Genomic DNA, 22,071 nt, shown 5'->3' on the forward strand with positions numbered 1-22,071 from the left:
GGAAAACAGCAAAGATAATATGACACCATTTTAAAATCAATTCCAAATAACAATAATATTCACACCATCCATGCTCCCTAAAATACAGTACATGACCTTGTTAATGTAATTTGGGTCACTTTATCAGTTTCCCTTATGATTTAGACTTAATAATAGTTGATGAGGTAGTAACATCATAAGCCTAGCACATTTCTAGTCCACTGGTGCTGTAGCTAGGCACAACAGACACTGTAAGCTAGTGAAGAAACAAAGAAAGTGTAACAAGAAAGAAAAGTGAACCACAGTGAGTTACAGTGAAGAAACTTTAGTCAGCCTAGAAGGAAAAACAACAACAAAAAAACACTAAATAGTAATTTTAAGTCTTAGAAGAGTTCAGAAAACACTCACAGAAATTGCTTATCTCATCATGAAGCAATTAGAGAGAACAAGTGAAAAAAAAATGCTTTATATGTTTACAAACACAACCTGTGCATCTATAGTGACCACTTTAATTAAACAAACAAATGAAAACAGCCTTGAATTTTAGGTATTGACCTGACCATCCTAGGGATTCAAAGGGCTCTAGCATAGGGAGCCAGCCAGGCAAGTCACTTTCAAACAGCATTAGCTCCTAAAACAGTAGTGATGGCCACCAACCAATAGTTTATATACATTACAGTGTGTGTGTGTGTGTGTGTGTATATATATATATATATATATATATATATATACACACAAATACATTAACAGTGTCATGTTGACCTTCATCCATGATCATGCACCTGGATACCAATTTCAGAACTAGTTTTTTTTTTTGTGTGTGTGTGGTACGCGGGCCTCACACTCACTGTTGTGGCCTCTCCTGTTGCGGAGCACAGGCTCCAGACGCGCAGGCTCAGGGGCCATGGCTCACGGGCCCAGCCGCTCCGCGGCATGTGGGATCTTCCCGGACCGGGGCACGAATCTGTGTCCCCTGCATCGGCAGGTGGACTCTCAACCACTGCGCCACCAGGGAAGCACAGAACTAGTTCTTTATATAAAGAAAATATATTTCATAGTTGTCATTTCTAGTTCTCTTTCTAAAATTTATTAGAATATCAACCTCTCACCCTCTGCAAAGAAGCAAATTTTTTAAAAAAATCACTAAATCTTTATCATGAGCAGAAAAATCTAATGGTAAATTAACACCCTGCAGCTGACAAAAATCCTTGTATGTCTCCTAGTTCATGGTTTTGGCTTTCTTCAACTTTATGTCAAAAAATTTGAAGAGCAGTTTGTAATCACTGATATATATTTATAGCTCACTTCAGGAGCCAATCAGACATGATCATGTAACAATGCCAGGTATGTGACTTAAGCTCTGCATAAATTGTTTGTAGCATATTCAGAGGAGGAGAGAATACATTTTAAGGGCTGTAAGAGTAATTACCAAGAAGCAATGCTTTTGATTTAGTGAAAAATGCTCTGAAAGGGGAAGAAATTTGGCTCAGTAGCTTGGCTTAAATGGAGGATGCTAAAATCTCCGTGATCTTAAATTGTCTGTTTAATCCAATAACATCTTTTTTCATCTATGCCATCTTTCAGTAAAAAGAGGCTTGGAGACTATAATTAAGACCTACATAATATAGCTATATTAATTAAAATAATGCGACTGTCAACTTGGTAACTGTAACTAAGATAGCACGCTTATGGATAGATAGATAGATACATATACACAGATGTTTCCCAAGTAGTAACTCCAAGTAATTTATTAGCAATAACATGGTTGTGGAATATGCTGTCTGTTGGAGTTCTATTTACATTCCATGGTGACTGGGAGAACATTCTGGGAGTATTTCAGCCAGATAAAAAATACCCTTAGTGCCTAATTTTGAACCAAACCCATACCAATTGTTTTAGATGAAAACTTAACTTTATAAATCTTGCCAGAGGTTCACAGATCTCAAAACCTTTGACTGTCATCTAGAATAAAAAGTAAAGCTTCACTGTGCAGTTCACTTCTATTAGAGAGAAACAAACTGACATCCTAAGTAGTATTGATAATATTTGTCAAGGGCCGGCTGTCTTGTGATTTTATTTATATGGTAGACTGAGGCACAGCCAGCTCAAGAACTCAAAACAGGAATTAAGTGCTTTAACCACACTTTACTGCATAAAGTCAAAAAAGACACAGAAAAGTGATTTATAAACTTACTAATAATTTTTACTTCCAGTGAAGATATGCTGGGTTAGTTATTCTGTAATGATCCATGTATACAGAGTGTGGTACTTGGTGAGTATATAAAGAGCAGAATTTCAAGAATTTTTACTGAAATATTAGAAAGACAATGGAATATTCCATTCATTCTCACTAGCTCTCTTTTCATCAACTCACAAGGCTGCTCTGAATTTTTAAATAATATTTATTTGGAGTTATTACCCCAATAATTGGCTTACATATTATGTATAGTTAATAGAAAGTATAGTTTTCAAACTGATCACAGTTGTCTTGTTTAGTGATAGATGACCATAAAGGATTTTGAAATTGTGTTTTGACCAGTTAGGACTTTAAAATTTGAATTCCACTTGGAAGGTTATCTCAAAGGATATTTATTGGTTTTATATATGGTGATTTACAAAAACAAAAACTTTCCCACCTTTGCTCTCATATATTCAAGTTATCTCACCTGTTCACTTTTTGGTTACCTGAATAAATTCTTCAAACCTTCCATAGCTCTGTCTAGATTCCAGGCACATTGCACCCATCCCTTTCCTTACCTCTTCAGGCCTAGGAATGGTAATATTTTCCTACTTTTTCAGGTCCTTGCCTCCCTTACTACTCCTTTTTAGTTCACTTTCCTAGCCCACACTCTGCAGAGTCCCTTCATTAAACTCTTTTCACTTAACCCTTTTGAGTGCCAGTCCTGTCATGCCAGAACACTGAAAGATACCCAAGCTATACCAGCTCACAAGGAGGCACACTTTCACATTGTGATCTGATGGATGCCTCAAAGCCTTCTTTATCTCAAAATCACATTCTTCTGCCATGATGCTTCAAGCATTCATATATGTGGATTGAAGTGGCTCTGGAAGGCTCTTACTGAAGTGCAGATATTCCTCCAAAGGATAGCAATTAACATTTTGGTCAATAACATTGTAAGATTAATGAGTTTATCAGAGCAGCCAACCACCAATTATGCCCAAGAGACAGGTCATTTTGACGAGACAGATTGGAAGATAATAAAAACATATTTAATTGCAAAGGGACAACAGATCTAGATAGGAAACAAATGTGATAAGCCACAACTCCTCCAAAGAAGTTATTGAAATAAACCAGAGGGGAAAAAAGACAATACCTGAAAAGACAAGGTCAAATTTTGCTTACCACAAATTTTTCTCCCTGATACAGAATTAGTGTCAGTACCTCTCCCTTATTTTGTTTTCTTACATTCACTAAGAAGCTATATTCTGAGAGTAGCACTAGTTTTCCTAAAATTTTGCATGTAAACATCAGCTTAATCTTGAGAAAATTTTAAATACGTTTTATTAAATGTGAAAGTGCATTGATGTTGCAACAAAATTGTTCCGTTTCAGAAAAATGATAAACGATTCATATCTTATAAAATTATAATGGCAATATTCTTTGATGATAAATATTGCAATATTATATGCATTGAAGTTGGGACTTATGGTCAACTACCAATAAAATAGTGAAATACTAAAGAAAAGTAACTTGTCTTCCTATCCTCAGAAAATTATAGTCTCTTATGGGCAACAGGCAGAACAGAAAATACTGCAAAAAATCTCAGCCAAATTTATATAGATGTTATAAAATTCACATGTAATACTTATCATTTTAAGAGAGAAATCTATCTTTTAAAGACCTATATTAACGAAGTAATTTCTCTGGATTTGCAAGGTGCATTCAGGGATAAGCACACATTTAGATCGGAATGGGTAATCTTATGCATTACCCCAAGAGGGCAAGATTTCTCTCCACAATACTCCATTATACAAGCCATTTTCAATAATGAAGTAATGGCATCTTCAACAGTCCCCTTAGGAGATTCTTTCAAAATATAACATTATGCTTCTCATTTTTAGAGTAGTTTTCCTTTATGTACGACTAAATTTAAGCAATGAATTACACCATGGTATTCTACATGTGATCTAATGTGGCATATTAGCCTCTTTTTAAAATCACACTTTCCCCTAAAATTTGTGAAAAGTAATTTCATTCCCTAATGGTTGTAAGCCAATATATTAATGGAGTCTAAACTACTTTTAGGTTTTTAATACAATCCCTAATCAAATTATTTTTTTTCTAAATATCCTCCCATTTACCTGAACATACCTGTACCAGGGCTAAATTCTGCCTACCTTTCTGCATCTCATTGGAACTCTGCTTCAGAATAATTGCTAATAATTACTTTGGTATCGTCAGGCTTTCAAGAATTGTTTTGTTATGTATCCTGTGAATCTGGACTTCTGAAAACATCTGAAGAACTCAGTTAGTGAGAGGAATTATGAACTTTCTTGCATGATTAAGCAGTTCAGTGGGATACAGGAAGCAACCTAATTATGTTTCACTTTGGGGCATTCTACTTGCTTCGACCCAAACTAAGGTAGCACATAAGTACTTTTGAACGCACCTATTTTACACTTACTAATACCATTCAGACATTTCAAATATCATCTTGGTAAAATTTTATGCTGTGAACTCTTAGCAATGTTTCTTATGGAAAGGTAAATCCATTTGATTATTAACTATTTTCTGATTGTAAATGACTTGTCACATAATGTTTTACATACAGTTTTTATGTTAGTTCACTGATTTGGGGTTCCGAACAAATTTCATGTTTTCTTTTCTTTCAAAATCTATCTAGTAATTATCTACAGTATGCCAGGCCATGGTAACAGGTGTTGAGGACATAGTTACCTCGAAGCAAATTACCTGTATTTGCATTGCTTACATTCTAGTGTTAGAGCTGGACCATGAACAAATAAATACACTGTGACAGGTAGTAATGAGTGCTGTCCAGAAAAATACAGCTGAGGAAGGGAATAGAGAGTGAATGGTGTAAAGGATATTATTTTTTATAAGGTGATCAGAAAGTGCCTCTATGAAAAATCGAATTTGAGTAAACATCTAAATGAAGTGAGGCCAATGCACAAATTATAGTAAATTGAAGGCCCTGAGACCTAATTAATCTTGGTGCAAGTCAGTGTAGCTGAGCAGAGAGAGTAAGGTGGGGTTAAGGAGAGAAGGTGACAGAGTGGGGTACAGATATCACATCAGGAGCTGGACAGGAGCCAGATCATATGGGACTCTGGGCCACAAGAAGGAGTGTAGCTTTTACTCTGAAGTCCTTGGAAGCAGAGGAGTTAAGTGTTCTGCTTTAAAAACTGTGTTAGTCTGAATAGCCCCCAAATATATCCACATCCTTGTCCCCAAACATGTGACTGTGTTATCTTAAATGACAAATGGGACTTTGCAGACGTGATTAAATTAAGGATTTTGAGATGTGATTATCCTGGATTATCTACACAGGCACAGTGTAGTCACAATGGTCCTTAAAAGAGGGATGCAGGAGGAGTTAGAGGAGGTGATGTGATAACGGAAGTGAAGATTGGAGAATGTGTTTTGAACTTGGAGAAGGACCCAGAAACCAAGAAACACAGACAATCTCTAGAAGCTGAAGAAAGGAAGAGGATGGATTTTCCCCTCAGAGTTTCTAGAATGAAGCAGCCTGCTTAACACCTTGACTTTAGCTCAGTGAAATTGATTATTCAGAATTTTGACCTCCAAAACTGTAAGAGAATGTTATTTTAAGTCACTAAGTTTGTGGTAATTTGTTACAGCATCAATAGAAAACTAATATAAGTCTACTACCTATTTACTTGTAACTATATATGCATGCCTCTAGTTAAGGATTAGAGCATAGAATGTCACAGAGTGAAAGAAGGAAGTCCTACTAGGAAATAATAGTGGCTTGAGGTGGTGGGTTTTCAGGGAGGGAAATAGACTAAAGAACTTGCTGATTGTGTATCTTGAGTAAGAGACAGACGTTGTATTAGTTTTCGATTTATGAATTACAAATTACCACAACTTAGTCAGTTATAGCAACGCAAATTTATTATCTCAGTTTCCACCCATTTATTATCACAGGAGTCCAAGCAGGCTTGTCATGCCTAGAGTCTCACAAGGCCAAAATCAAGTTATCAACTGGACTGGACTCTTCTATGGAGGCTCTGAGGAAGAACTGATTTTCTAACTCACGCAGATTGTTGGTAGAATCCTGTTCCTATGGTTGTAGGATTGAGATCCCTGTTGTCCTGCTGGCTGCCCAGCTGGGGTGGCTCTCAGCAATTAGAGGCTCCTCTCAGATCCTTTCTCTGTGGTCCATTCCATCTTCAAAGACACCAATGGAATATTGAGTCCTTCTTGTGCTTTGAATCTGAGCTTCTTTCTGCTAATAGCTAGAGAAAACTCCCTGATTTTCAAGAGCTCACATGATTATGTTAGGCCCAAATATAGTTTATAAATATAGCTTAGTCTATTAACTAAAAATCAACTTTGTTGATGAGTGTCCTTGTTACATCTGCAAAACCTCTTTTGCCATTGTCTTAGTACAAACTGCTATAACGGGATATCATAGACTGGCTTAAACAAGGAACATTTATTTCTCATAGTTTGGAAAGCTGGAAGGACCAAGATCAAGATATAGAAAAAAACTGGTGTCTGGTGAGATCCCCTTTCCTAGTTTGCAGATAGCTCCCTTCTTGCTATACATGGCAGACAGAGAGTAAAAGTATTAGTTCTCTGGTCTTTTTTTTTTTTTTTTTTTTTTGCGGTACGCGGGTCTCTCACTGTTGTGGCCTCTCCCGTTGCAGAGCACAGGCTCCAGATGCACAGGCTCAGCGGCCATGGCTCACGGGCCCAGCCACTCCCCCTGCATCAGCAGGCGGACTCTCAATCACTGTGCCACCAGGGAAGCCCCCTCTGGTCTCTTTTTATAAGGGCACTAATCCCATCGTGAGGACTTTACCCTCATGACTTCATTTAAACCTAATCATGTCCCAAAAGTCCCACCTCCAAATACCATCACATTGGGTATTAGGATTTCAGTGAATGAATTTGGCGGGACAGAAAACTTCAGTCCGTAGCAGCCATATAATTTAACATTACCACTTGTGTGATATCATGTTTCTAGTCCCAGGAATTAGGTTGGAGAATTTTAGAATTTTGCATAATGGTTGCCAATGCTGACTCCTTTTATTTCTTTTTTTCTTTCTTAATTGAGCAAGCAGGTGATCAGTGTGCCATACACAAGAATAGTAAGTTCAAAAAGAATAGTATGTTTGGAAAAAAACAGTAAGAATTACGTTAGTTGGAAATGCCTACTAGAAATACAAAGGGTGCTGAGGATCCAGGAGTCAGATATGTTGATATCGCCACAGGAGAATGATATGGGGCTGAAAATGTAAATTGGGGACTTGCTAGCATATATATGACTTATAAGGCTGCATAATTATACAATTTCACCTAGAAGAGGTGTAGATAAAGAGCAATGAGCAGTCCAACATTTAGGGGTCTGGAAAAAGTTGTGGTGTCATCAAATGAAAATGAAACAGAGAGGCTAGTGATGGACTGGAGAAATCAGGAAAGTGTGACAGAAAGAGGAACTTGCTAGAACTGAAAATTCTTGGGCTCCACCTTGAACCTACAGAATCAAAATTCCTGGATGTGGTCATGCAATTTACCTAATAAGCCCTCCAGCTAACTCTGATTCATGCACACGTTTGAAAACTTTAGCTGCGCGGAACACTGGGAAAGTACCCAATGGAGCTAAGTAAGTACTCAATGTGCTTGCATCTCCAAGAGAGGACCTTGAAAGGCAGCAGCAGCATCTGAGAGATCATTAGAAATGAAGGAATTCAGGACCCCAGATTTACTGAATCATATTCTGCATTTTAACAATTTCCCCAGGTGGTTCATATGCACATTAACATTTGAGAAACACTGATCTATACTTTATTAATTCAAAGTTATGGTAACATCTATGTGTAAACACACACACACACACACACACACCCCTACAGATCCCATGCATCATAGTTGATGACTTATTCCACTTAAAAAATAATCTTTCAGACACCTTTTAAAATATATAATTTATGAAGTCTTTAAATATTTAACAACTTAGCAAAATGTTTTCCCCAAATTCCCCAATGCTTAAAATAACCAGGGACTAATCACTATGCCTTCTGAAGACCATGAAAAATAGAATCTGTAGCCCAGAGACTGGGGGAGGAACAAGGCTCCAGTTATAAGTGTCCCAGGTGAAAATTATCAGAGAACTGGGCAAATAGAAATGAACTTCACCAGTTTATTTTTTCCATTCTAATTAAATACACCTGAAATCTGGGAAAGAGTGGAAAGTGTGTAAAGACAAATTACTTCACAGTACTGTGTACTTCTTGTCTGGTTTCAGACAAGCACCTGAGAGTTTTTTAAGGGGAGAGAAGATTATATAAATTGCTTTTTTTAAAAAAAATTGGATCTCAGCCTGAAATTCATCAGTAAAGAATTATTTCATTTCTTAATACCTTAGATTTGTTTGCACATCAAATAAGATTTACTATGTTTTTTTGAGAAACTATGTGAATTGTAAGAAATGGAGAGTAATTCAGGAAATACCAGTATATGAGTAACTTTTTAAAATGAAAGACATCAAATATGAGTAAAAGAAAGAGTAAACTATAGAAGAAAGTAAATATGGTCTGCAATAATATAGATAAGCTCTTTCATACTAAGCAATTTTGTCAAGATTTGAGAATTAATTTAAATAATCAATAACCTTAGACTATTGTCATTTCATTGATTGCAGCATCAAATGCTAATTGTGAATAAATAAAATCAAAGATATTTTCTTTTCAGCAATTAGCTTTAGCAGATGAGAAAAAAGGGAGCTGATATTCATGCCATGCTAAAGAAAGATAAAGATTTATAAGGAGGTGCTCTCCATTCTTTGTGAGCTATAAAGTCTATCCAAATAGCAATATCCTCTCTGGCAGAGAATCTGCTGCTCGTGCTGGCTATGTGTTATTGCATTTGGACTGTCTCCATCTGCAAATGTTGACTTTTCATCTGTGACCAAAGAAAAAAAATTGTATGAGGAATGTGTAAAATATTTAATCCATGTTTAGTTGTTAACTAAAGGTTTTGTCAAATCCTGCTTGTGTGGGAATTCTGCATTTGTTTCTCAAGGTGACTGTAGGTGCTTTCACAATGTTGGGTTAAATTTGAGCCATAAACGAAAACTCTGATGAAGGTTTTTACTTAGACTGAGAAATGTAAATACTTGTTTCAATCATACTTTCACATTCCAACACCTATATGTGACCTAAGTAATCGACTAATCTACAGGAACAATTGATTTATGATTTCTTTGCCCTGTCTTGGACTTCTCATTAGTAGAATGAAAATAACACTGAAAATTTGATTATCTATGACAAACCACAGTGATATTTAATAAAGGAATCAGAGATTGGTAGAGGTCATGAATCAGAATTTAGTCTTTTACTCTCAATTTTTAGGTGAGAAACTAGGAGACGTGGAATCTAAAATTACTTTCACAAAGTTCATGCAAATTCATTATTTTACTGGGGTTCAGATCTATTTCTATTTGCTTGAGCTATGATGATCATGTGACCTGAGATTTCTGGACTAGTTCTGATTTTAGATATTCTATGCAAGAATCTCTTGAACCTAACATGAGATCAAACAAAAGTTATTCAGTGAATGAATGAGAAATGTTTTTCCCATAGGTATACTCAAGTTTGCCAGATCTACTTTTGGATTTAGACTGTCCACATAACTATGCTGTACTATTTTATATACAAATCTGAGTTTAGATGGCAGTGAAATTTGTACCCCTTGATTGTTTTTCTGAGCAGGGTAATAACTGATATTTATTCCTGTGTGACAGTGATTTTAAAATATTGGTTGGACAAGGATAATGGGATCTAAAGTAGAGATCATGTATCAAAAGGGAAAGTGAGCAATGCTGAATGGTTTCCTCTGTTTTCATGCCAATGCTCATATTCAAAATTAACTTTTACTATTTTTAGATTGGAAGCAAATTAATCGATTTGATTTGTATCTGCAACTGATCAATAAGTATAGTGTGTGGAGACAGTAGGGCGGCCTATCAAGTGACTTTACCTGACATTCTTTCAGGTCCCTGCAGATTTCCATAAATATTTAGCTTTAGCTTTCCACTCAGGATAATCCACAAAAATGATAAGAAATTGTAATGCTACTACATATTGTCTCACAAAAAAATTAAAAAGAATAGAAATAAACTGAGGGTGAAAATGAGCCAGTAAAAATACTAATTTTTTGGTTTTGGTCTCCTAGAGATAGTAAAATTATCTAAAAGCGTACTGGGTGAGAATATTTGTTTCCCTGAAATTTTTAATAGGAAGATTCAGTATGAAAAGGAGCAAGTATAATAATTAAGATTTTTCTCAGCAAATTAATAGCAAGTACAAAGCAAAATTATAGGATAAAAGCCTACTTAAAAATGGAAATTTCTTTAAAACAAGGAAAGACATTTTATCACTGTGCCTAGAGATCAGGCAAACTGCTTCAGCAAGTCCAAATCAGTGGATGCATCTTTCACTTTAAGATGTTTAGTGATGCACAACTCTTTGCATACTACACTCATGCTACCTTTCAAGGTACCTTCTTCTGGGGAAAATACAGACAAACTGGAATTTAACAAATGTTTTGCATAAAAATGATGATATATGCTCTTAACCACAAAAAGACCATTATAACATGACAATCAGATATGTTTTGTATGGAAGAGGTATTTTTCTATAATAAAAATTGAATGAGACAAAAATTGAGTGAGATGTGATGAATCTGAACCAAAATGATATAAAAATGACATCTATTTTACAATTCAATTTTCACAGTCTGTTTAGTCTTATTTTACCCAATAGTAAAAATTCTAAGGAAAATTTATTCATGTAAAAGTACAAACCGTTATATAATATGAAATCTGACCAGAAATATGAAAGGTCTCATGATTTTTGAAAAAAATATCAGTTTCGATCTTTGAAATTAAAGGGTTTCAAACCATCAGTTTGAAAAACAGTGGGCAACAGGCCAGAAGGTACTTGTTAATTATAGCAGTGAGTTAATCAATGAACTAACAATTCTGCTTCCGGGTATAATAAAATGAGATCAAAGCTCATTCAACTATCCTACCATTTAAGTATAGCTGGAGATCCATTAAATTGGATAGTTTCACATTTTAAACCTGCATGTTTAAAAGTCAGCAATTCAAGCAGCTCTATGACAGCTGTTGATGCCTAAATCATAGGAAAATTATTTTGTTTGGTTTTGAACAGGAAGATGGAGCAAAGATGGAGAGGGAAATACATTGAGAACTGATATAAACATTAACTGAGATGACTTTCAAGAAGCTTTTTATGTGCTTTTGTTTTTGCTTTCAACATTTAAATGCAGAGGCAGATGGCTTGGACAGTTTTATCAGCACTTGTGTCTTTATACATTAAAAAATAAAGAAAGATAACCAAACTCATAGATTGCAGATTGTTAAAGGGGACAAATAATTTAGGTTTTTTAAAAAATCAATAAAAATTTCAGTGTTAAAATAATCATGATGGGGGATTTTAAGTACTTTTTTTGAGAAAAAGGAAACAGATTGGTATAATGCTGAAATTGTAGGAAGTATTTATAAGCAGCTTTAAATCCTGATCTGGATTCTAAATAGATATTGTATGATGTAACACAAATAGGACCTCAAAATTTATGAAAAAATTGGAGAGACAGGGAAACATAAGTGCACACATGCACCAAGCACACACACATGCACACACACCATCTCAAAATTTATTAAGAATCCAGCACATTTCTGACACATGTAATACATGTTAAATATTCAATGTTGAGGGAATTATGAAAAGTAAATATAATTATTCAACAATTAAGACGATTCCTTATAGTGATAACATTAAAAATAATTATATGTCAAAGATAAAGGATAATATTTCAGTGAATATAACTTTTGCAGTATTAGTAAAAAATCCCTGATATTTTAAATGATATATATATATATATAGATATCTATATCTATATATATATATATAGATTTTTTTTTTTTTTTTTTTTTTTTTTTTTGCCGTACGCGGGGCTCTCACCACTGCGGCCTCTCCCGTTGCGGAGCACAGGCTCCGGACGCGCAGGCTCAGCGGCCATGGCTCACGGGCTTAGCAGCTCCGCGGCATGTGGGATCTTCCCGGACCGGGGCACGAACCCGTGTCCCCTGCATCGGCAGGCGGACTGTCAACCACTGCGCCACCAGGGAAGCCCTAAATGCTATATATTTGATGGAGAATCATGAATTATTTTCAATTATATTTCGGAAAATGACAATATTAAATAACAATGCTTTATAAAGAATGTTTTTCTCCCTTTTAAAAGTATAAAACAGGGCTTCCCTGGTGGCGCAGTGGTTGACAGTCCGCCTGCCGATGCAGGGGACACGGGTTCGTGCCCCGGTCCGGGAAGATCCCACATGCCACGGAGCTGCTAGGCCCGTGAGCCATGGCCGCTGAGCCTGCGCGTCCGGAGCCTGTGCTCCGCAACGAGAGAGGCCACAACAGTGAGAGGCCCGCGTACTGCAAAAAAAAAAAAAAAAAAAAAGTATAAAACAAATCAGTAAGTGGTTCTAAAAATGAGAAAAACTAACTGGAAACTATTCAATGTTTAAGATGCTTCAGATTATAAACTTTTAAAAGACCAGAACTTTCAAGGAACCAGTAGAATGACTGTGTTCTCTTTAGTAATTCATAATAAAAATGTTTCATTTTTCTTTCTACCAATTCATGACACAGGCTTTATGGAAGAAAACTTGGAAGCACTGTTATTTCCCAAAATAAAACTTGTGTGTGTGTGCGTGTGTGTGTGTTTCAGGGCAACCACTGGAAAATATATATAGGTCCAAATAAAAAGAGTAAAATTTTCCCTATTTAATGTCATGTCCCAAAATAAAAACTTTCCAGAGAATAAACAAAGTAAGCTTTCCAGCAATGCAGCTCAATTACATAAGCAAATTGTTATAATGTAGTTTAGTATATATATTTTTTCCCTTTTCTTTCTTTTATTCCTTTTTTTTTTTTTTTTTGCTGACTTGACTCAGTTCTGTGGCCTTGGCTACTAGCTGGTCAGTTTCCTTTCTTCAGTAAATCCACATCCCACCACTTCCCTTCTAGAGCTCTCACACTTCTAGGTCATTATGCACCCAACCTAATTGCTCCAAAGTTAAGGTACCAGATATCTTGAGACAGACTCTGTGCCCTAGAGCCTGAGAAATTTTCCTAATCAGTCAGTCCACAAAGTGCCCTGGAAACCTAGCTACCTCCACCCTGCTTGGCCACACATACACTGTCCCCTACAATTACAGCTTATTGTTACCCTGTTCTTGGTACAACCGTCTATGTGCCCCTGCCTGGTGGCCTTTTCTCCTTTAGGGCTATAAATAACAAAAACTGGCCCTTATGCAAGTGCCATCATTGTGTTGTGTCGCACTTTTCAATGGATCTTTAAATTTTATATAACAATCAGCTACCTAAAAGACTGACCTAAGAATCCACAAAACTTCTGTAAATTTATTTATAGACTTTATTAAAGCCTTCAAATTTATTTACAAGAATGAATCATAAGTAAAATTTTCAAAGAGCAATTAATATTATCTAATGGAAAAACCATTTTTTGCAAGTTAAATATTTTGTACAGTACACACAAATTTTAACTGTAAGTGTCTTAAATTGTCAGTTATCTGTAAGAACTTTCAGAAAAATGTAGAAATGGAACTTGGAACAAAGTCCCTCTGTTGCCTTTTAAAGGGACAAGCCTCTCTAAACCCTACCTCCTTTCCAATGACACATTTTCTCCTCTCTTAGCTCACTGCTTTTAAGGCAATTATTTGTTTCCCAGGATAGACCCAAAGCTCCATGAGGATAGTGTTGACATCTGCTTTGTTCACTGCTATATTCCTGGTGCCTGTCACAGTGTCAGCATATAGTAAATACTCAGTAAATATTTATAGAATAAATAAATGTTATCAGTTCTGAAAAATAATATACTCTATTTGTTAAAGTGTGTCATTAAATGCTGAAGACTTAGGGTCCACATATACTTATAGACGCACACAGACACACACACACACACACACACACACACACACACCCCTAGTGTTCTCAATTCTTGGGTAATATTCTTAATTTAATAAGATGGCAATGTATATTGGATAAGACTATTTAAAAAATAATCTTGCATATTCTCTCTTTTTTATGTACTCAATAAAAACCTGATGCTATTAATATTTCTAAGGTAGCTGATAATTTATTTTTTACTTTGGGGATATTAACAGGAAAAGAAAAACTTATTAATGATTCTGGAAAAGTAAAAATTAAGGATTGATTTATAGGCCTCAATATATATTATACATCAAATTGGTGATTATCTCTGTTGATGGCTAGAAAGGAGTGAACTTTTTTTTTAATATTGAGTTTTTTATTTTATCTTTGGCTGCATCGGGTCTTAGTTGCGGTATGTGGGCTCTCTAGTTGTGCACAGGCTCAGTAGTTGCAGCGTGCAGGCTTAGTTGCCCTACGGTATGTGGGATCTTAGCTCCCTGACCAGGGATCTAACCCATGTTCCCTGTATTAGGAGGTGGATTCTTAACCACTGAACCACCAGAGAAGTCCCAGACTTCTAATATATCTCTGCTAAATATGCTAAAACATATTTAGCAGAGAAGTTAAATAATTCATTTATTAACTATCACAAAGTATTGCTAAGGCAAAGAGATTTGTTGTTGAGGAAGCTTTTGGTATGATGTTTGCGAAATCAGAATCTTCTAATTACTTAAGGTCTGCCTTTTAAGCAGAGGATATCTTTTTTTTTTTTTTTGCGGTACGCGGGCCTGTCACTCTTCTGGTCTCTCTCGTTGCAGAGCACAGGCTCCGGACGCGCAGGCTCAGCGGCCATGGCTCACGGGCCCAGCCGCTCCGCGGTATGTGGGATCTTCCCGGACCGGGGCACGAACCCGTGTCCCCTGCATCGGCAGGCGGACTCTGAACCATTGTGCCACCAGGGAAGCCCAAGCAGAGGATATCTTTAATAATTTCTCAGGACATTTTCAACATCATAAAATTTTAATTAACAATTAACATTGTTCTTAGATCATTGCTATTGCTAAGCACTATGAGGAATCAGAAGGCTAATAAGTTGTTTTTTTTCCATCAATGGATTTTAAATCTAGTTGAGAGAAAACAAAAATGTATACTAATTAATGACATTTTTGTCTTTTGTCCCCCAAAAGACAAAAATGTCATTAAAGTAAGAGTTGAGTGAGTGAGCTCAATTAGGAAATTCATTATTCATTAATAAGGGAAGATCTGTGGAAATCTTCCAGGTGCATGTAAAACATGAATTGGCAAAGTTAGGGAAGCTTGCTGTGGTACCTGGGAAGCAAGCTGCCCCTGGAAAGAATCAGTAATTAAATGAAAACAAGCCAGGCAAAAAGCATCTTCCAGGCCTGCGATCCTGATGTAAGGGGCATTGATTGGTTTGAGCAAAATGTGTTAACTTTGTGGATACAGAGTCACTGAACACACCAAAGCAAAACTAAAAGGGAGAAATTAGTTTGAACTTTTAAAATGTGGGCAGAATTCAGAGGACAGAGAAAGGCTCATAGAGAAGATTCAATTAAATACCCTAGGAAGTAAGTAATCATTCGAGGTTTGTGAGAGAAATAGTTTTAAGTAATGAATGTATGTTTAAAACGATAAAACTATTTGCTCTTGAGGGGATGGGACTATGGGTCAGATGAGAAGGAATTTTAAGGTTATTCTAAAGAGCAGATTTTAGATTTCAAAAATGACTAAAATTTCCGTTTGTATGTAAGAGTACATTTTAGGCATATATTTTTTTCACATCCAGTGTCCATTTAAATGTTGTCTGTGTGTTGAGGTCTCAGGTATTTGCCACCAACTCTTACCTATCTCAGCAGGTATTTCTTTTTTAACATGTAAGAAGTAACTAGAATATTATTACGAAAAATAGATGTTAATATAAAAACCCCACAATTATTGGGCACTTAAAAATATTAGTAGTGCTAACTTGGACTTTAGCAAAGACCTACATTCCAATTGTTGGCTCTTTTAATAGTTGAGTAGAAAAATTTTCAGGGATATTTTCTTCTTTTTTCTCTACACTTTTATTCTGACGACTCTCTACTTTTGAAAATGCTTTATGCCTCAAGCGTTCTTGCCTATCCACTTAACCTCATTCGTAAAATCAATTCCTAATTTTCAAGCTACCACTTATCATTTGACTGTTTAATCAAGGGAAAAAAAAAACAATGACAACAAAAAAAACTTTCCCTTAACCACTTGACACTTGTTGTTTATCAGTAAAGAACTGATGTCCTTTTTACGTAATCAGAGAAGAGTTTACTTTCAAAATCATGGTTAAAATGTTTTAGATTGCCTGCTGGTAAAAAAATAAATAAATAAAAGAAAAATATCTATGATGACTTATTTTCCCTTTGAATATTAGACTCCATGTGACCCAATTTGCAACTTAGCTAGACTTTCATGTTAGTGAAATTTGGGTTAAGAAATCAAGAAAATAGGTTAAGCTTGGAAGGAACCACATGTTGTCTTTGGATGCAAATGGTGTCTTTATTTACTGGGATTTCACAATGTCAACCAGTCAACCAGGTATATCTTTAGTAATATACTTTAGTTAAAACATTCTTTAAAATTATTATTTAACTTTCTAAAATGTTGCAAAGTTATTTTCATGGGATTTCATGCTAAAAACACACGTTTATATAGAAAAACATTTTGTATAACCTTTACAGTATTTTTTTTTTTTTTTTTTTTTTTTTTGGTGGTACGTGGGCCTCTCACCGTTGTGGCCTCTCCCGTTGCGGAGCACATGCTCCAGACGCGCAGGCTCAGCGGCCATGGCTCACGGGCCCAGACACTCCGCGGCATGTGGGATCTTCCCGAACCGGGGCACAAACCCGCGTCCCCTGCATCGGCAGGCGGACTCTCAACCACTGCGCCACCAGGGAAGCCCTACAGTATTTATTTTTAATGTTATATTTCAAGTAATACTTTTTATATTCAAGGAGTTGATATGTTAGCATATATTTCAACATTGCACATAAAATTTTTGTACTTTTCACTATTTCTCGTGAATATGAGTTTTTTTGTGGAGAAGTAGGGCATAAATTAGTAATAATACATATGTCATGGAAAAAGTTCATCAGAAATGGTATGTCATGGGTATATCTGTTTACTCATGTCTGTCTATTTATTTTTCTATCTGTCTGTATCTCTAGATATAAATGAAGGCTTAAGGAAAAGAGATAATTCTCACCTCAAGTAAAAGGAATTTTATTCCTCCTATGTTATTCTTAAAAGAATGAGGAATCATATATTTGAATTGTTTACCTTAATATAATTTTCATGAGCAAATGAGATTACCAATGCACTTTTTCTCTAAGGAGATAATTTTAAATGAAAACTCTAACCACTTTCTTTCCTTATTTTGTCTCTTGTCCTCTGCAGATGGGCCTCTGGGCCCCCGAGGATTAGCTGAAGCTACAGAGATGTGCACTCAAGAGTGCTTGGTTTTGGGTCACTCTGATAACTGCTGGATGCCTCCTGGCTTGGGTCCCTATCAACACCCTAAATCACCTCTCTCAACCTTTGCACCCCAGAAAGAATGGGTCAAGAAGGACAAGCTTGTGAATGGGCACACCCTGACCAGAGCCTGGAAAGAAGATAGCAACAGGAACCAGTTCAATGACCGTAAGCAGTATGGTTCCACCGAAGGCCATTTCAACAATGGCAGCCACATGACAGACATTCCTCTGGCAAATCTGAAGTCTTATAAGCAAGCAGGAGGTGCTATTGAGAGTCCTAAGGAGCACCAACTCTAAAAAGAAAAAGGCTATATGGGACCTAATAACTTTAAACTAAATAGACATGTTAATACCGTGTGTGTCAGAGCTTTATGTATTCAATAGATCTCTACAACTATGCCCCTTATAGCAGGGATATCCATAACTTTGTGTTAGCACCATGGAGGATACAGTGTTTTACCACATAAGAGAGAGAAGATAGTTCTACTAGCCATGTGATCTTGTTTACTAGGATTGATTAAACTCTCCAGAGGTCTCTCCGTTGTGCAAATATCCTTTTTTTTTTTAACTGCATTTTATTTTGACCCTGGACTGCTGCTATGAACAATAGAATATGCATTTGGAGAGTAAGAAAGTTCCATGGATTAGAGTGACTGACAAACATATCCAGTTAGAAAATTGTGCTCTTTTTGTTGTTGATCTGTGCTGGGACTGCTATACTTGACATTATACTTCAAACGAAATTTAAAACGATAAGCATTAAACCTATTGTGCTGTTAACAACGTTAGTGGACACTTGTAAGTCAATCAGTGTTAAAGTATTTGTAAATAGAAGCAAGCTATTATTAACAACTTTTGTGTACTTATACCGTTCACCTAAAAAACGTTGTAGCATAATTCTGTGTTTTATGGTTGCTTCTTTTCTTTTTCTGTTTGCCTCTTTGTTGCTATTTTTGTTGTTTCTTTTAGTGAAGTGTTTCTGAGTCTGTCTTGACACACATTGTTCAAAAGATCTCAGATACTTGTAGTGAAAATAAAGGTTCTGGAATCTCGCTTCTTTTATGATAGCTTATGATGCTGGAATTCTATAAGAAATAAAGATAAAAAATGAAAACTTTATATAAAAAAAGGACCTCTGCAAAAGCTTGGAAATTCAGAACCTATTTTCTTGACATCCTTATTTTCAAAGTAGGCAAAAGCGAAATCACTTATTTAGTAGCATAGTAATGGGAAAGTGTTATCCTTCAGAAAGTGATATATCCTGTGCTTGTCACTCATGCAAAACTTATGTATTAAATTAGCATATATTGAAGAAAAATTACTATTCAAAAATAGTTTCAATTGGGAAAATGTGTGTCTACAACTTTGTTGAAATGGCAGTTTGTGTTGATCCTCATATCCAATAATGTTGTTGTAACACAAGTGTTAGACCATAGTCACAAACTATTTAATGTGTTGTGCCTTCATGATGTAACAGAACATTCTCCAGGTAGGCTAGTTGGGGGAAATTAAGGGATAGATCTCTAATTATTGCTGTTTAACTGTTTGTTATCATAGTTGGTCAATGCCGGCAGGTACCAGCATCTTGTCACTTAGGTCAAACCAACAGAGTGACAGCTAATGTTAATAAGATCTCAGTTGCACGTGCAAACAAATCCAAATTCGAGCATTCTTAGGAGGTTTTTGTTAAGGCATGACAGATGATTTAAACAAATAAATAGCATGCAACAAAATGTCTTTATTGAAAGAAGTGAAAGTTATCTTAATGCCACCGTTCAACATCAGTTTAAAAGTAAAAAAAAAAAGTAAAAAAATGGTCTGCTAATCTGATAGATAATTTGTTCTTACCAAAAATAAAATTACTTTGTAAATAGCAATTCACATTTTTCCACAGTATAATGGAAAATAATGGGTAGGAGTGCATAGCTTATTGAAGTACATATTTGTCAGTTTGTGAGGGGTGTTTGATAACTTTGACACAATAAATATCTAAACAATTATCCTTGTTACTGCTTTGCCAGTTCTAAGTTATTTACAATTATTCAGCTCTTGCAATAAATGTTCTGAATTCCTGACTGTAGTGTGTTAATTTGTGGTCAAAATCCAAAGTGATGATTTTTACTCTAATTGTTAGATAAGTATATGTTAATAAAAGTTAACTTTTAATTAGAAATCAAAGAAAATTTGTTAGGGGTTTAATAATACCTACGTTCTGAAAATAAGTTTCCAAGTTAGGGTTAAATTCCGCTAATGATCTATGAAATCATTTTCTTGGGAAATTCAGGGAGAAAGTTCACCTTCTAGTCAAGATTCATACAAGTTTCATCAAAGTGAAATCCCAAGTCAGAAACTGGGCAGGTAACACTGGTTATTTAGTGAGGTTATCTTCTTCACTCTTAGTATCCTTTAATAAGATTTCATGAAACAAACTCTCAAACATTTCATTGCTGGCAGAAGAGGACTATTCAGGGATTGAGGCTTTGAAACAAGGGCCAAAACTTCAGCTATATTTATTTCAGGTTAGGAAAATAGGCTCAGAAACTGCAAAGGATAATAAGACTCACACATATGCCATGTGTTTATATTCACCACAGAGCAACTGGATCAGAGTTTTAGGGTAAGTAAACAGGTCTGACTCTTTCTCCACAGCTTTTTGAAGAGTTGTAAAATAAGACTCAGGAGATAGTGACATGGAGGTAAAGATATTTGCTTGGATCAGTGGCTGTATGTGAGACCCTAACCCCTCACCTCTGAATAAGCCAGATTTATCCAGTAGTCTGTGGTGCCACCCTCCTTTCAGGGGCAGAGCCTGCCCTAGGACACAGAGAGTGAATGAATCCTGGAAACAGGCCACTCTTGAAAACAAAAGTCCATGACTGCTCAGTCCCTCCCTCCATTTTTTACCAGTCAGATGTCATTCCTTTCTGCCTTGAAGAGTGAAAGATGAGAGAAAATAAAATAATTATGCTCCTACCTTTTCTTTCCCTGAAAGAGTGGAATAGAAATGCCTTCCTCCAAACCAGAAGTTTGGAAAAGAAACTCCCCATCCCACTATATTTCTTCTAATAAATATGACAATATCTACTCTTATCAAGGCATTCAGTTATATGCTCTGTAAAAATTAAAATAAGTAACATTACAAACCAAACTGAAGTATTTATTCATTAAGTAAATAATACATTCATGATAACTAATCTTAAATATCACCCACATTATTTTATTGCATAGACATTGAATATTATAAATCACATTTACCTGGAAATCAAAGGCAGTTACATTTCCTAGGAAAGCACACGTATGAAATGTATAAAAATAATGACTTTTAAAGTGATTATCAAATGCTACAGGCTATATGCCACACATTTTCTAAGGTAGATATAGAAATAAATTTATTATGCTAAATATGACCCATTTGTATGAACATTTCTACACATATACTAACATAAAATATATATTTAAATAATGGTTATTCATTAACAGACAACTGAGTAGTCATTTTGCTGCACTGATGCTATTCAGCAAATCTCTTTCAGCATAGAGTGGTGTTCCCTCTCCCAGCACCATCATTCCTTAGCTAAAGTAAGAAATGCAGCTGAGGCCCAGAAGCCATTCTAGTATATATTAAACTCTCCTGAATAGAAGCCAAGAATGGCTAATTATTATTAATAAGGAGTTTTGGAAGCCAGGGATAAAAGGGATGCCTTGTCAGTTTCAATTCTAATGTGGATGCCAGGGTGTTACTTTGTAAGAGGGCAAACCAAACTATGAAAAGGAGGAGTGGTGTTAGGAGTCTAAAAAATGCTTCATTGTTCTGCTTTGTTTTAAATAGAGCTGACCGCCTCTCCCTAAAGGAAGCTCCTTCATTGGTTCTTTTGAAAGAGATCACTTTCAAATTCTCCCAGTGTTCTTAAAGGCATAGTGATCACATAATTATTTCTCTATATACTGTTCTCCCCTTATCACAACTACCAATCTAAATTTTAATACACATCAACCAGGTTTTCCACTGTTGAAAAAATATAAAATTAATCTCATAGCAATAAAATACTTTTGTAAGACACACAGTATTTAAAGCATGGTTATCATAATAATATTTCATTTACATTTAGTTCACTCAGTTTTCGTTTATATTAATGAGTATTCCAAAGATATCAATTTTCTATTATCATGATGCCACCATTATCCATTTTAAAATATTAAATAAGGTCTATATTTTCTTCAAAAATGAATTTTATTTTCTTATTTCTTAGACTTCTTAAATAGTGCACCACACAATGAATTGAGTTCTGTCCACATTTTTGTTATCCTAACATACCACATGGTTCTTGAAGCTTTATAATGAAAAGCTCTT

The 22,071-nt window shown here is 35.6% G+C and overlaps 1 protein-coding gene across 1 annotated transcript in view; it reads left to right on the forward strand.

The window, feature by feature from the left end:
• The window catches only part of PCDH9 (protocadherin 9), a 984,388-nt gene extending 964,600 nt beyond the window's left edge, over positions 1-19,788 (forward strand). Inside the window, exon 3 of the mRNA XM_059995601.1 lies at positions 17,644-19,788. Within this exon, the coding sequence (XP_059851584.1) occupies positions 17,644-18,017 (374 nt within the window). The 3' untranslated portion in view covers positions 18,018-19,788. The remainder of the gene's footprint in view (positions 1-17,643) is intronic.
• The last annotated feature ends 2,283 nt before the right edge of the window (positions 19,789-22,071 follow it).

Source organism: Delphinus delphis, chromosome 18, assembly GCF_949987515.2.
Source record: "Delphinus delphis chromosome 18, mDelDel1.2, whole genome shotgun sequence".
Classification (NCBI taxonomy): domain Eukaryota; kingdom Metazoa; phylum Chordata; class Mammalia; order Artiodactyla; family Delphinidae; genus Delphinus; species Delphinus delphis.